Below are 16,168 nucleotides of genomic sequence, written 5' to 3'. Positions count from 1 at the left end.
TCACAACCCGGTTTCCCTTTCTTCGGCCGACTCGCTTCTTGGCTTGAATTGATCGAGTCCACTGTCTCCCGTCGTCCTAAAACCACATCCCGTTGTCGCATCTTGCTTCACAACCCCCCGCACAACCTCCTTTGGATATCTGCATCCCATCACACCAAAGTCGCATAGTCGACTCTCCACCCCCCAACAGCGCTTTGCCGCTCTCCCCCACCCACCCACACTCGACCGCCCACCTTTAACGTGTTCGACCTCGACCTCCACCACCACCATGTTTGAAGAAGACTTTGAGCGCTGCTTCATCTGCCAGGCGCCTTCCAAGGGGTGAGTCAACCAGCGCATGCTCATCGCCATCAGTTAGCTAACCCATTTCCACAGCCTCTACTGCTCCTCCGAGTGCAGGCTACAGGACAAGGGCTCGGCGTCGCCTGCGACCAAGGCGACCTCGACCCCTCCTGTTCGCCTTACCGCGCAGCTTCCCGTGTCGCTTTCGCCCATGGTGCGCCCAGTGCACCACATTGCCCCATCACCGCTCTTCGGTCGCCGCCGTGGCAACTCGTCGTCGTCGTCGTCGCTGTCCGAATCGCCCATCCACTCGCCTCAGACCAACCCTTCCACCACTGGCGACTCGCCCCAGAAGGAGGCGTTCAACCTGCCTCCTCCTGCGTACCCCACGACCTCGTACGGATTCATTGGCAGCGTCCCTGTCAAGATCCCTTCGGCTCTCGCATCACGTGTCCCATCAGCTTCGGCATCTGGCACTTCCACTCCGGGTTCGCAGACCACTGTGTACCCGACCGGTGCCAGCATCGACACGCTTCGTTTTGGCCGCAAGCCTAGCGTCACCAACAGCGTCACGTCACCGCTCGCCCTTGCGCCCCGCTGTGGTTGCGGACGTGCTCTCGGCCACCGCGCCCGTTCCCGCGAGCGTCTCGGCGAGCCAGACATTTCTTGCCTGACCCTCAACGACGACGGCCTCGTCCCAGCGTACGGTTCCATTCGCATGGTCTCCGACCCCGGGTTTCGCACACCGCGCACCCCCAACCCGGCGTACACCACCCTGTCAGAAGAGCGCAACATCTCGACTGTCCTCGGCTCGTCTCTTCTGTCGCGCTCGCGCTCCGACCCCGTTCCCCCTTCGCCTCGTCTCCAGCGCAATGCCAACACGGGCATTCACCCCCGCCCCGCGCACGCCAGCACTGGCAAGAACACTCCCTCGCTGCAGCACGCTCCTCTCCCGGCTGTCACCCGTGCTCCCAACGCTTCGGCATCGTCTACCCTCCCCGTGGCACACGATGACCGCCGCGGTCGCTCGCGCGAACGCCTGCCTCCGCGCATCGACATGACCCCCGAGCAGCGCAACGCCAAGCTCGTCCACCACGAGGAGCGCGAGGTCGCCCCCGTCCGCGACTCGCGGGATTCTCGCTCGCGTGGACGCAATTCCCGCGAGCGCTCGCGCTCGCGCGACCGTGACCAGACCCGTCTGCGCTCTCGTTCCCGCCACGAGCCCGAGCTCGGCCTTGCGCTGAATCTCGGCGAGCGCCCCGAGCGTGGCCGCGCCCAGCGCGTGCTGGTGTAACCCACCGTGACCACCTACCCCCCCAACCCAAAACAGAGGCGACTGGAAGCCGTCCGTGTACATTATCAAGAGTTCTCAACAAAACTTGCACCCCCCGAAAAAGCCAGGCCCAGTGCCGAGGGCACGAAGAAGAGAGGAGGAAGGTTTCATCGCACCCCCACGCACACACCATACAACACGCAACGCACACACACACAGAGAGAGAAGAAGAAAAAGAAGAAGTTTGGCGGAGGCTGCGCATATCTCAATCACGACCCACACAACAATACATCTCATGACCCCCCCTCATTTGTCGTTTTACATAGTCATCGCTCTCGCATGCACATCAACTTGCATACCATCAGCCAATTCTTTGACCCGTTGCGTTTCATTCCATTCCGTTCCAACTGATGCCATTCTGCCACATTCCGTCACGGGTGTACAATACAATACACAGTCGAGGAACGGCTGAAGCAACCTACATACCCGCCAAGCTTTCGAGCATATAGTGCGGCGCTCGGCCACCTCGCGCCTCGGCCACCCCCCCCCCAACGCCCGGCCGCCGGCTCCACCGCGGCTCGCGCTCGTCTCCGTCGCCTTGGGATGACAATGCCCGAGGGGCATGTACGCTCCAACAAAGGCCCATGCTGATGCAGCCCCGATGCAGGGATTTGGGGGAGCCGGGGTGGGGGGGACATACGCCATGGAGGCTCTGTGCAGGACAGCTGACGGCGCATGACAGAGCATGACGAAGGCGACCGAGGCCGCAGTGGGGCAGGGGCACGGGGGACAGGGGGGCGAGCGGCGAGCGGCGTGCGGCGGGGCCGTCGTACTCGTCCTCGCTGTCAGCTGCCAACGAGCTACGAGCTACGAGGCTGCCTGCTGCCTGGCCAAGTGGCACACAGCACGTACAGCACACGGACCGCGTGTGGTGCCGCGGGGAAAATGGGGGAGGAGTGGGAGGCGGTGGCGCCGGGCGCTGCGGGGTTGGGCTCATGGGCTTTCCCGGGGGCGGGGGTGGGGGTGGCACTTTGTTGTCTCTATCGTGGCAAACCCTCGCACGCCCTTGCTCTCTGCATGGATCGGTTCCCTGGCTGTCCTTTTTGGTAAGCTTGGACGTGGGCTCAACACCGGCAAACTGGTCCACTGGCCACTGGCCAACTGGCCAACTGGCAGCCACAGCGCGTGAGTGAATGGCAGCAGCCGGGGGGCTGGTCGGTGTATGTGGGAACTGGGAATCCGGTTTCCACGCACGCCATGCATGCCACCCCTGGCCCCTGGGTGCGTTTCTGGCCATTTCCGAGTGTATTCTGTTATTTCCATGGGTTGGCAGTACAGTGTACGTGCTGGTGGGGCCGACCGTCGCCGTCATCCTGCGCAGCAGTGACGATGGCCGCCACACTCCCGCGCGTCACCCGCGCCGCGCTGACGAGTCTGACAATCAGGTCGTGACACGTTTTGGCCATGACGGCGGACTGCCAATGGGCTCCACTGCGCGCCGTAGCCGATGCGCAGCGGGGCCAGACCTGCTCCCCATCGGACCACCCCGTTACGACTGCCTCTGCCTGCAACCCCGCTGCTGCGACGACCGGTCGTCAACCCCCCCGACCCGACCCCACAGCAACTCGACCTCCAGTCCCAGCGATTAGCGTGCCCCAAACAACGCGCCAGGACAGGTGGGCCAGGTGGGTTCCGACACACACGTGTCCGGTGGATCTTGGCTGGATCTCTTTCTTCCCCCCAATGCCAGCCAGAACTGGTCTTGCCCTCGTTTGTGTCTCAGTTTTGTTATCGGCGGTCGTTATTCCGGGACAGTGCACGCAGCGCGTGCCGAGACTCGTCGCCAAGCGAGCAAGCGCTGGAGTGTAGTGTGTTGCGTACTCCCTTTATCAGAGACAGGATGTCTCATCGGCGATTGTTTCCCATGGTGTTGGTCTTGGGGGTTGGGTTGTTCCTTGCTTTCATACTCTGGCAGAATAGAAATCGTACTCGTGCGCCCGAGCACGAAGATGCACGCTAAATAGAAAAGCAAGAACCTGGGAATCCATGTCGAGACGTTTTGCCCTCTCTGTGGCGGCCCGTGGGTGATTCCAACATCACCCCGCGGCCCTGGTTCTTGTTGCTGGGAATCAAGATTACCATCCGCCCGTCCGTTGTCAGTGTCATCTCGTGCAGCATCCCGACCGATTGGTCGGACCCGCTCCTTTGTCGTCTGGACAAAAGATTACCACGACGGGGGGCTCGTTGGCGCCAGATCCACCCGACCGCCGGCCCTCTCTACGCCGCACACAAGGTGCATCCGAGATTGCAATCTTGGCGTCTTTGCAACGACATGGCATGGAGCTGCTCCATCGCCAATATCATCCGTGGCTCGTAGGACTGCTTCCGGTGTCTGTGACGTTTGGCGAAGATGTGCGAGTGGGAATATCGTACGTGTGGCAGCGAGGGCAACGACGCCCCGCACCATCCAATGGCCCAATGGCCCAACCCCAAAACCCCACTCGCCGACACAGGACCAGGTCGGAGAGGTTCGAGGTCAAGGTCCCCGGTGTCCTCTACTGGACCTTGACCTGTTTCTGTCTCTGACCGGTATTCTTTTGTTTGGTGTTGGGTGTTAGGCTGTGGAGGTCGGTGTTATACTTCTTCCAGCGCGGTTCCTCGCCCGCCGCTAGATTGTTCGTTCCTGCCGTTCCTGTCATTCCGGACGGCCCCCGCCCATGGTGTTGTTCACCAGCGCAAACACACAGAACAAGCGTATTGGCCATGCATGCATGCCCCCACGTTGCACGTTGCCAGGTCCATGTCGGGACCTGGCTGGGATTCTGGACGTAAGAAGACGGATGCCCCATGCGTATCCGTGTTCCTTGTGTGTCCATGGTGGCGCGGCATGGAAGCTAGTGCACGACCGACCGTGGCACTGGCATTGTTGCCCAGTAGACGACAGGTCAGAGGCGGACCGGGGTATGATTCGCATCCAATAGGGAGACCCCCACACGCCTCTGCTGAAGCACGTACAGCACAGAGAACACCGCGTGGACACTAGTGTGACCTACGTCCTACTCGGCAAAGCAACGTGCGAGGGCTTGGACCTAGCAGTCGATTGCAATTCATGTATAGCCGTGCGTGCAGCAGCAACGTATACCAGCCGCCACGTTCACATCCAATCTGCCGACTGTGGCAGGAGACAGGGGACGGGGGACGGCGTACACGTTGGCAGGGACCGCAGCCGAACAAAGGCTGCTTGGAAAAAGAATCAAATAGAATAAAAAACACCAGCGTGTTCCCTCGCTTGCTCGGAGCGCCAAATATCGCCTCGGCCGTGTCTGCGGAAAGCTTCCCCCGGGTAGTCTGCATTATGGCAGCCGCACTGCCACACGCATGCCTCGCCCGGACTGGCCAACCGCGCGGTCGGTGGGCTGTGTATCGCTCAAACGTGCCACATGTACCCAATGCCTCTTTTTTTTTCTGTCCACCCCGTCGACGACGAAAGGGAAGACCCCTCGCGTCACGGCCCTGTAACCAGTGAGACACACCCACGAGGCTCGCCCCGCCGCCGTCGTCGTCGCCGCAGCGCGACGGCGCGCATGCGCGCGTGCATGCATGTCTGGGGCCCAGGAGCACATGGAGATCCAGCCTCTGCAGGCCTTGATCCCTCTCCTCCAACCGACCCCTTTCTTTGCACTCCTCCCCACGCGGTCGACCCAAAAAAAAAAAACAGAAAACGACCAGGCAAAGGCAACCAAACCCGAAAAATGGCAGAGCCGCGAGCCGTGAATTGCCGTCTGCCGTCGGCCAAATCTCATTCTGCATCCGACGGGCGGCGCGGTATGTCACTTTGCCTGTTTCCTGGGCTGGCGGTCTCATACCCAAACGCTTGTCCCTTGCGCAACCGTCTGGCTGTGGCACTCGCATTGGTGGCTGCCGCACGTGCATGCCACAGACGGGCTGGACGGGGTACGGCTGGACGGGGTACGGGGTACCCGCGCACACCTGGCCTGGAACCCGCCGTTACCTGGACCCCAGCTCGGCCGGCGGGTGGCCTGGACCCCCACCCCACGTCCCCAACCCCGCCCGCAGTTCCCTTGGCGACATTTTCAGTGCATCGCACTACAACATGAGAATAGTAATAAAGGAAAAAAAAAAAGGTCGTGATGGTGGACATTATGTCCCTCACGCTGTCCCTCAACCGCCTCAACCCCGCCTCTCTGCCTCCCTCGACGCCGCGCTGGCGCTGTGCCGGATCCCTGCAGGCCATCGAGCCGAAACTTGCCACGGCGCACATTCCACCCACCCCTTCTCCTGCGCTCCTTGTTTTTTTCTTACTTTCGTCGTTTTCCACTTGTCAGACAACCCGTGTCGACCAATCTTCGCCCGACGTTGAGCTGGGTTGCCCACTCGTCAGTCTCGGCGCCTCCCTGCCCACTCCCCACACCCCCACCCCCACTCCCTCTCCCCCTCTCGACCCCTGGCGGCGGAACTGTAGGGTCTCGTTCGTTGCAGTTTGGTTGGAATTGGGGAAGAGCTGTCGCCCAGTCACGCTGCGTGGGCGGTGGCCGGCGTTTCTGGAATGGATGGATCTATGGCGGGCGGGGCCAACGATCACCACAAAGCCCCCCCCCAGGGTACGGCAGAGCAAGTGCCGCCTAGACGTCGACGCGGATACGCTGGAGGAGCGGGATGATCTTAGGGATTGGAGTCAGCCTCTCGCCTCTCGGTCGCTGGTTGATGGGTCTCCATCGCCATTCGCTGCCCCCGACCACGCACTCGCTCGCACCCCGCTCGCACCCCCGCCATTGGCCTGCCGGCCCCGCCCCACGCGCTCGCACCCCCGCCCACTCCCCCACGACGCCCCGCGCGTCGCCGGCGGCGGCGGCCAGAGCGCGTACCTCGGTGCGAACGCTGCGGGAGAGAGTGGGGGAGGGAGGGGCACAAGGGAGGGAGGGGATTGTAGGGAGGCGAGGCCGGTGTTCACGACATTGTTCGTTTTTTTTTTTTCAGTCGTGCTTGCAAAGAAAACACGAAAAAAAGAGACACACAGGCAGAGAGAAGAAAAAACTCGCGCGCGGCACTCACCCTGTCCCAGTCGTCCATGGCGCGCTGCAGCATCTCCACTTGACCGTCGGCGTAGCGGCCGAGCATCTCCTTCATTTCCTGTTGCTTGTTGAGCTCAAAGACGGCATGCTCCTTCAGGACTTCGTCCGAAAAAGCATCCGACGTCTCGTGAGCGGTGGTCACCGCCTCCTGGAGCTGTTACATTGCGTCAGCATCATGTGTGTGTGTGCGGGTTTCGGCAAACGCGGCCAGAAGAACATGGATAAAGTCGGGGGACAGTGGACATGTGAAGTGGAATGGAACCTGGGGGCCCCGAATGGAGACGCGGAGGTACTCGGTCCAGGAGGAAACAAATCGCCGATTATCGCTGCAAGCGAAGTGAAATAGAGCCAAATCGGAACCGGAATCGTGGCAGAGAGGACCTCATCGGTCCGTTCGATAGAGCAGACAGCAGTGTCCAGCAATTGATACTGCGCTGCGGCAGCTGCAACTGTCCGATGGGACGGACAGTTGGCCCTTGGAAACGTGCGAGTCGCAAGGAGGATTTGGTTTCTGCCTCGGCAACTTTCTGCCGAGTCGGTGAACCTCTCCCCTTCGGAGAGTCGGACCGTGTCAAGTGATCTAACATGTTGGCGATCTCCAACTCAATCTGCACGTGTCCGACCGACGCCGACCAGCATTGTCCAGTGAACGGTGACTGGCAAGTCCGCATGCGTGTCGGCAAGCCACTGTCGTTGCCAACGTTCTTCATCCGCACGTGCGACCGGCCGCGCCAAGGCGCGATTCACCGGGGTCACGATGCGGGGATAACCGATCGCCCCGCACGTTTCCCCAGCTTGTTCAGCCTTGCGGACACACGAGGAGTGTGGAGGTGGTCTTCCATCTTTCCGAGCTATCGCACGGGGACTCTCCGATGGGCAGCTGTCCACTCGCAGCCCGACATGGGCTGTCGATCTTCTCCACACTCGCAGGACACGTCCCACGTTTACCCCACACGTGAGGTCACCAGTCTGCGGAGCTACTCGGTTGGAGGACATATTCAATGCCCATTCACCGACCCGTGACCATCACCAGCCACTCGCAGCTCGACTCGACTTGAGCAGTTGCACATGTCGAGTGTCACCTGAGCTACCGACAGACAAAGACCGTAAGGTGTTTTGACCAACATGTCGGTCATCACCAATCAGAGTATGGAACCGACCACACGAGCTCGCCTGTCCCACTCAACCGAGTAAAGGCAATGGCCATCGCCGGTCACGTTCTCAGGTAGTCCGTGTCCGACCGGACCGCCACGGATACGACCTCCACGAGCACAATCACGACGGATCAGAATGCCGACGTGTCGGCTGATCGCTCGGGTTCGGAGCTGCCAATGTCAATGGGCAATCTCTTGCCCATCAATCGCCGTTGCCCGCGAGACCGATCTCCCCACATGCCCATTTCCATTTCCCACTCTGCGAACACACAACACGACGAAACCGCGGGCCAAATCACTCACCTCCTTGATGCGCCCATCGAGCTTGCGCATTCGCTCCCTGCGCGTGTGGATGTCATCCGTACCGCGGAGCTTGTCGACCTGGTCACGGAGATACGTGCCGAGACCAACGGGTGCACCAGTGTGGCCCGAGCTGAGGGCCGCGAGACGGTCGCGCTCGCCAGCAACGGCCGAGAGGTATGCGCTGAGCTCCTCAAAGTCGAGCTGCTTTTGGTCACGCAGCTTGATGGTTGCCCTGTGAGCCCCGGAGTACTGGAGGAGAGAGTGGGTCTGTTGCAGGAACGGCTCGACTGAAGCTTGGTTCTGCCGGTGTCAGTAGTCAGTCTGAGGGCAGTCCAGAGGAGTGAGGTTGGTAGCACGTCACTTCCAAGCCAGACTCCACTGTAGACCTTACCTGGTGCTTGAGCAAGGTGCTAAAGTCGAGCATCTTCTCTGCGAACCGGTTGAGAGGCTCTGTGATGCCGCTCTCGAGGTAGCCGAGGCCCTGGTAGGCAGCCGCCATGTCCTGGTAGTCTGCCGAAAGGTCTGCTGTCAGATAAATCAAGGACGCATCATCTCACCATCGACACGGTTCTTGCTCCGCGCCACGAGGCGCTCCACCTGACCCAGTCCGTCCTCAAAGCGCTCGAGCCCGTCATTCATGTCCACAAAGCGGGCGTCGGGCTTGCGCACCCGCGTAAACATGTTCACCAGCCCATCGCTCAGCGAGTCCATGAGCGAAGAGTGTGACTCGGGGGGCGGGTTGGCAATGTGCTTGTGCTTTACGACGGTCCATTCCTCGGTTGTGAGAAAGTCGATCACGATCTGTGACCGTTGCAGTGTTGGATGGCTGGCTATCCGGTCCACAAAGCGCTGGAGGCTGCACACAACATCAGTGCTGTTCACATGTCCAACTGCTACCCACTCCAGACGCCGCTTCTCGACAAATTCAGACGAGAACCGGTCACCCTTGATGTACTCTGTGTGGGTGTTAGTCCCACCACCACCGCTTGCTTTGGTGTACACGGGACGGGGGTCACAGATCCTTGGAAATGCTCCACAGCTCGCTGTGCAGGCCACTGGGACCGCCACCACGGCAATGCTGCACCCCGTCGGTTGCCTTATCGGCTGCCTCACCTAAGCGGTGCTTGTCCGGAATTGGCGGAATGACACAAGCGGGGAAGCTCTTTTGGAGCTGGTCGTGGAGGAAGACAAAGTCCTGGAAGCGGCGGCGTACGATGGGTGATTGGTCCTTGAAAGTCGGAACGTTGGTCTGGTAGTGTGAGAACAGAACATGTTGAGGACAACCGCCATAAGACGGTGCTCGACTGTGAACAGGCCGTTCTGGATCACGCCGGGACATGGGCTGGACTGGACATACCTTTGTCTGCACCGCATAGCTGACGTACATGTCCTTGCTGCCTTCGTGCTCCTTGACGGGCTCCTTGACGTCGATGGCCATCCACCGCCCTTCCCAGGAGTAGTTTGCTGGGTCAATCTGTTCATGTTCGAGCCCAGCGTGCGGACGAACGGTTGCGGTGCTGCCAGAGGCGGCGGCGTACGCGTCGTGAGCCGGAGGCGAGGTGGGGCTGATCTTGTCAAAGCCGTCATCGTCGTCGTCGTCGTCCATGCCGACCGAGGACATGTCGGCAAACCCGGTGCGAGGTGGGGCGTCGTCCCAAGTAATAGAGTGGAAGCCGTCCTCGTCCATGGTGCTGGTTGTGGGCGGAAGGGGTGTGGTTTGTTGTCTATGTGTTCGATATGAGAGGTGGATGCACAGAGAGGGATCGGAAGCCGTCGTCGTCATTGCGCGGGGAATCACGTTACGTAACATCACGTGGGCTCGCTTCCAGTGTGATTACCTAAAGCGTTCTGCACAGAGCGCCACGGTGTGTCAGTAGTTGTCCGGTTCGGAGAGTTAGTTGTGACGGTTGATTTTGCATCGCTGTTTCTAATAGGCCAAAGCTGCAAGTGTGGGGTGGCCGGGGTGGTGGTGGGTGGCAACAGGCATGGTGTTGGGAGAGAGCACAAAAGCGGGAAGGGAACTTGAGACAACGAGCGGGGCTGGCTGCATTGGGCGGGGTGGGGGCCAACGGGCTGACGACGGCATGCACCACGAGCAGGTTTATTGTTTTGCATCGTCGTTGGCGTTTCCTCTTCGGCGCCGCGTTCCTGCGCCTCTGGGCCGCTGACCGCTGGGTGGCCCATTGGCCATATGGTGCGTATGGGTGGTGGTGGTGGTGGTGGTGCCAGCCTGGTGGTGGCCTGGTGGTGGTGCTCTTTGGCTGAAATGCATGCCGCGGCGGGTGACGGGGGTGGCTTTTGGGAAACCTCTCGGTGCGTCCGACACCTTTTTGTGTCCAGCTGATGCAGGCATGGGGTATGAACGAGTGCCCAGCGCCATGTTTAGGCAGCAGAGCTCGAGAGCTTGGGCAGGATTAGGCATGATCCCCCAAGCACACTACGGCCACGGCGCACGGCGCACGGCGCACGACGGCTGAAAGGGTGCGCACCGAGAGATAGACACGACTTGGAGAGCTGACGACAACGAGGTATGCCAACATCAAGTCTATTAGCCTCCGTTGCCTTGTGTTCGCGCGCGCAGCCGGCAGCTGCAGAGGGCATGTGGGCCGATCGCGCTTTCTCTGCCTGTGCGGCCATGAACCCCTCTCTCTCTGTCGCTGCTCGCTCGGAGCTGCGTACATGCGTACTGGAGAGGCGCACGGGGAGCATGTCTGCCTGCCCAGCTGGCGAGAGCGTGCCAGGCCATGGCAGGCCGCCTGCTTGACGCAATCCACCGCCTGCCGCCACGCCGCATACCGCGCACCGCCTGACCTGACACTGCCACCCCGGCCCACCAGTCTCCGCATGCAACACACTCGTCTCGCCCTGCCTTCCACTCGTCCTCGTCCTCCTACCTTCCTACCCACATACTATACATACATCGCACGCACAAGAAAAAAAAACACATCCCTTGTCCTCCCCCCCTTTTCACCAAACCCACAACCATCCTATGCTGCTTGACCCGCCGCATCGCACCTCACACCTTGACCAACAACAAGAGCGTCTCCAAACCCCAATCCCAACTTCCCTGTCACCGCAGCAACACTTCGTCTGGTCCTCCCTCTTAGCAAGTCCCGGATCTCCGGCCTATCTCGCCTGAAATACCCATTCGTTCGCCGCCCAATGACTCAACCGTCCATCCAACCTACTCTGCCATCCATCACATCGTCTTTGCCCTCAGCGCGATACTCGCCCACCTCGCTGACCTCCTTTTCCATCCCTCCGCCCCCATTGTTCCAGCCGCGTACGTCGATCGCGGCCGGCGGCGTGTCAACAACGTCCTCTTCCTCCTCATTGTCTAGCACAACACTCCCACCACTTGGGCCGCGCGTCACCTTGCCGGCAGCAGACACGCTCACCACGTCGCCGCCAAATTCCACTTGGAGGACCTATCCTCCTTCGAGCCCGGCGGCTACGGGTTCCCAATCTCATGAGGCTCGCTCGTCCCTTTCGAACGCTCGTGAACAGCAACAGCCGTACTCGTTTGGACTGGGCTCCTCGTCCTCGTCCTCGTCACAGCCGCCGCCGTTGCTACCACCTTCACAGCAAGTACCGCCTCCTTCAGAGCCCTGGCAGCCAAAGCCGCGCCAGTGGGACGAGCAGCCCATGTTTGACCTTCGCCGCCGGTCGTCCTCGCCCAGGATGCAGCAGTCGTACGGCGTGGGAGGGTATTCCATGCCCGTGGCGGGTCCGTCATACAACCAGTCACACCAGCAGTCACCAAGCTTTGGCGGTGGCTCAATGGGATCAGCGTTCCCAGAGTTCATGATCCCAGGCTACCTGCCGCCCACCTCGAGCTTCCAGCCGCATGACATGTACTCAGCCCCCATCGAGCAGGTTGTCCACATCGGCTCTCTCGAGTACACACAAGTAAGTCGCGACTGCTCTGCTCTCTCCATCTCCTTTTGTGTCGATCGCTAACTGATCCTCAAGGCACTCGACGCCGCCAGACACATCCGCGCGGCCATCCCACACCTGCGTGCTGTCGATGCCCCAACAATGTCGTCGGGATCGGGCCAGTCGTACCGCTCCATCCTCGACTGCGCCTCGACGGCGCTCGACGTCCTGTCGGGTCGGTCCCCAGGAAAGGTCCCCCCGCCAGGACTCGGTGGGCCCGTTCAGAGATCAGCACTGCCATCCGGCCCGCCCGAGACGAAGCGGCCTCGCATGACCAACGGCACCGAAAAGGACAAGTCTGCAACCTTTTGCAGGGGCTGCGGCGCGACAGAAACCCCAGAATGGCGCCGTGGCCCACTGGGTCCACGAACGCTGTGCAACGCATGTGTAAGTGCCAGGCTTTGTGGTATGGTGATGGGATGGGCTGCGGGCAAGAGGATGGTGCCCACCTCTGGATTCAGTCAGAGCTGACTGTTCGCCACAGGGTCTCGTCCACATGAAGATGATGCGCAAGAAGAAGAAGCAGGAGGAGAAGGCAGCAGCAGCAGCAAAGGGCGCGTAAAGGAAGAGGCTCAGAGGACGCGACAACGAGGGCGGCGAGGAGCTTCAAGCAAGGAGGAGTCACATGTCTGGAACATTGACCGTTGTCACTGGTGTACCCATCGTGTTGTAATTCTTGGTAATGATGATGTCTGTTTTTCCCAAACGGCCATGCACTGGGGTGTGTGTGTGTGTGGCAAGATGTGTGGCAAGTGTGCGGCAAGGTGTGGCGTTTTGCGCGCAGCAGCAGGATCCCCGTCCCGTAAAAGAAAGCAGGTGCATCTCAGCCACTCCCTATCGTGACCTTGGGCATGAGATCTCTGTACAGATCTGGGTTTGGGGGGGGACACTGGATCTTTGGGATCTTTTTGGGATCTGTGGGATCTGACGGGTGTGAGGGCTCGGGCGTGTGCCTCACACCTTTGCCTTGCCCGGTGGTCCGCTTGGAAGCAAATACGAGCTGCGCGGGAGTCGGGTTTCCGTCGACCGTGGCCCAGTGGCGCAATTGTGAGTGGGGTCTGTGGCACGCCGGCCTCACACAGTCGACGCTCGGGTCGGGTCCGTCCGCACAGTTCCCAATTTGTTGGGCCCATTTGTCGGCGAGGGGTTTGGTTTAAGCTGCGGCGTTGCGACCGCATGGAGGCGCCGCCGCCCACACACTGTCGTTTGCCCTCTCTGTGTGTGGGGGGTTCCCACAGCCTAGAGTTTCAGAGGAGCCAGGAGCCAGGAGGTACAAAACACATTGGTTTGACACCCAAGAGAGGCCAGAGGCGCAACGAGGCGCACAGGTGGCATGGTGGCATGGTTTAGGCAGAAGCGTGCTGAGGAATGTTCCAAGGAAAAGGGGAGAGCGGACATGGCGTCCGTGTGTGTGTATGTGTGTGTGTGTGTGCGTGTGTCAAGGGGGAGATGTGTTCCGGTCAATGTGTCGGTCGAAATGTGTCAGCGCACATGCCGTCCTGCCGTCCTGCTGTGCCGCTTGGCCGCTTACCAGGTGGTACCGTGGCGTGTAGGTTACTGACAGCTGACAGTCAAGTCATTCGTCGTACCTTCGTCGTACGCGAAGGTTCCACCTTTCTTTCCATTGGCAAAGTACCGGCAACGGGCCATTGCGCGAACCTCGAGCCAGATCTGGGGGATCTAATGGCACAGACGCTGGCGTCATCACCATAGCCACAAACACGCGCTCTGTGGCCTGTGGCTGGCAGCCCAGCGGCGGTAGTGCTAATTCTGCGTCTACTTGGTGGGCATCTGCAACAACCCGCAACACACCCGTGATCACCCCCCGTTTGCATCCGATCATTGCCCATGCCCGATACGATGGACCGGAGGTAGTACTGATCGAGATCTGTACTGTGCATCTGGCATGTGGGCAATCTGCAAGGGGGTGGTAACACAAGACCAGATCATGTCGATCAACCCACTGCCACAGTGCGTACAGTGCGATGTGATGGGCAGCTCGATGTCGGTGCGACACACTCACAACCACTGCCCACAACCGTCCTTGAAACCCATTGCGCCATTGCCAAGACGCGGCTGCCACCCTGCCGCCACGATCCGGTCCGTCTTTTTTCTGGGTGCGTGGGGGGCGGCGCCAGGACTTTTACTCGACGCCCGTAATGATGTCAACGTGTAGGCCGTACACTGCGCCTCCCTGACGCCGGGTGGCCGCGGGTGGACTGGCCGTTGATCATCCGCGACCCGCAGTGCCACACCTGTCACCACACCTGTCACCACACCTGCGAGACACACAACGCCATGCCGCGTCGAAATCACGACACCACGCACCCACAGCACCGTATGCACGTGCAGAAGCGCAATGTGCCACATCATCTCTGGGAACCTGGTACGTGGCGGTGGGAATTCCAGAATACCAGTGTGGTGACGCGCGGCGTCGGTGGAGACTCCACAGCGGTGGAGTGATGGCCGTCATCTGCCACTTTGCATTCCTTATCGACAGCTCACAATAGCACACTCTCCGTCACCTTCACACCCACGACTGTCCGGCCCACAAGCGTCGTGGTCCTCGTCCGCATGCTCAGAAGGCCGCTTCCAGAACGATCCTTTGTCCCGGGGTTTTGGAAGACTACCTTCCGCACACGATGCTTTCGTGTCCACTGTTACTGGTGCCAATTTCAACAATGTGCCGTGAACACGACGCAGAAAAAGGACAATCGACAATGTTGCCCAGTTGGATATAGGCGCCAGGGCGAGCACTGGCGGCCATCTATTCCCGCGACGACCAGATTTCAAGGTAAAAAACAAGCTACTCACGTGCATCCCCTTGGGTTCCTTTTGATCCTGAGACCCAGAACGTTGAACTTTATGAACGTGACAAAAGTGCGCAAGTTGGGATTGTCGGATAGGACCGGAATAGCGGGAACGACGGACACCGGAGCGCGCGCGACTTCCATAGCAACGTGGGTCCACCGCGTTCCCGCTTGCCCCTGTGACGTCCTGCTGCTAACATGCTGTCCAGTGATGACGAGCAACAGCAACGGTGGTGGTACTCCACCGACGTCAACAACACGTCGAGCACACCAACGGAAATGCGTAAACAACCGAACTATCTAACAATGGCACGCTGGCACGAGACATGAGCCGGCCGGCGCCCGGATCGTCATCGACTGATTGAATGATTGACGACGAGTGCCACGGAGTTGAATTGATGCTGCCCGGTTCACACTACTCAATGCTCTGCGTCTGGCACAACTGCATATTAACGTTCGTCATCCCTCTCGTTCAGACATGGTCAGACATTAACTACGATACAAAAGGTTTGCAGCGTTGTTTAAGGCCGCCTCCTATGGGTGTTTAGGACTCATGGGTCTGAGACGCTGTCAGTGATTGCTACTCGATGCGTTGCGGTGCTTTGGGGGCTTGGCACCTCTCTTCCTCCCGCCACCCCGCTTCCTCCCGCCACCCGCATCAAATGGTGAATGAGAAATGCAGATGGCACGGTGGAACGAGCTCGCCACCCAGCTGGACACTTTGGACACTTACGCGGCCACGATCAGTACTTCAAGATGATGTAGAGGGCGTGGATGATACTGAAAAAAGGTTAGCTTGGTTTGCCACCGAGGAGGACAGGGGAAAAAAAAGTTCGCCGCGCCGACTGCGAGTGCGAGAAAACACTTACCCCGGAATGTAACCCAGGCAGGTGAGGAGGATGTTGATGAGGAGGTCGGCACCACAGCCACGCTCGAGGAAGACACCGAGGGGAGGGAGGATGACCGCTGAAGCGTGTCAGTAGGTGTGCGAGAGCGTCCAGTCCGCTGTTCCCGGTGTCCACGGCTTCCGCCGCAAGTCGCCGTGTCCGAGTCACGCCGCTGATACGGAGTGACGACGCCGGTGGGAAGCATGGCACAGAGGGCGCAAGGTCAGTAGAGTGCTCACCAAGAACGATCTTGAGGATGTCTGAGCAGGTGAAGGCCATGTTGGGACTGGGATTGAAATGTGTTGAGATGTGAGAGAGAAGAGAGACGAGTGGGGCGTGGATGCACCGGTTATAGGAGACACTTAAGAGGACACCAGAGGGGGGTTTACATTCTGATGGACGGGTCAGTGGGTGTGACGCTCCTGGCGCG

General features: G+C 60.2%; 4 protein-coding genes across 4 annotated transcripts; 2 read left to right on the top strand and 2 right to left on the bottom strand.

The window, feature by feature from the left end:
• Positions 1–268: 268 nt before the first annotated feature.
• On the top strand, positions 269–1,576 carry EHS24_004992 (uncharacterized protein; the record flags this gene model as incomplete). The annotated part of the gene is made up of 2 exons (XM_028620534.1): positions 269–321; positions 376–1,576. The coding sequence occupies 2 exons, from the start codon at positions 269–271 to the stop codon at positions 1,574–1,576; spliced, it is 1,254 nt and encodes a 417-aa protein (XP_028479506.1).
• Positions 1,577–6,198: 4,622 nt separating this feature from the next.
• SNX4 (intercellular trafficking and secretion) lies at positions 6,199–9,792 on the bottom strand (the record flags this gene model as incomplete). The annotated part of the gene is made up of 8 exons (XM_028620533.1): positions 6,199–6,237; positions 6,629–6,802; positions 8,106–8,405; positions 8,497–8,615; positions 8,663–8,961; positions 9,007–9,061; positions 9,219–9,354; positions 9,463–9,792. 8 exons carry the CDS (start codon positions 9,790–9,792, stop codon positions 6,199–6,201), a joined length of 1,452 nt encoding a protein of 483 aa, XP_028479505.1.
• A 1,475-nt stretch (positions 9,793–11,267) lies between these two features.
• On the top strand, positions 11,268–12,512 carry EHS24_004990 (uncharacterized protein; the record flags this gene model as incomplete). Its single annotated transcript, XM_028620532.1, has 2 exons — positions 11,268–12,014; positions 12,078–12,512. 2 exons carry the CDS (start codon positions 11,268–11,270, stop codon positions 12,510–12,512), a joined length of 1,182 nt encoding a protein of 393 aa, XP_028479504.1.
• A 3,082-nt stretch (positions 12,513–15,594) lies between these two features.
• Positions 15,595–16,017, bottom strand: PMP3 (plasma membrane proteolipid Pmp3; the record flags this gene model as incomplete). Its single annotated transcript, XM_028620531.1, has 3 exons — positions 15,595–15,631; positions 15,721–15,817; positions 15,978–16,017. 3 exons carry the CDS (start codon positions 16,015–16,017, stop codon positions 15,595–15,597), a joined length of 174 nt encoding a protein of 57 aa, XP_028479503.1.
• Between the last annotated feature and the right edge of the window lie 151 nt (positions 16,018–16,168).

Source organism: Apiotrichum porosum (genome assembly GCF_003942205.1).
Source record: "Apiotrichum porosum strain DSM 27194 chromosome Unknown scaffold_2, whole genome shotgun sequence".
NCBI lineage: Eukaryota > Fungi > Basidiomycota > Tremellomycetes > Trichosporonales > Trichosporonaceae > Apiotrichum > Apiotrichum porosum.
This window is presented reverse-complemented; position numbering and strand designations above follow the sequence as displayed.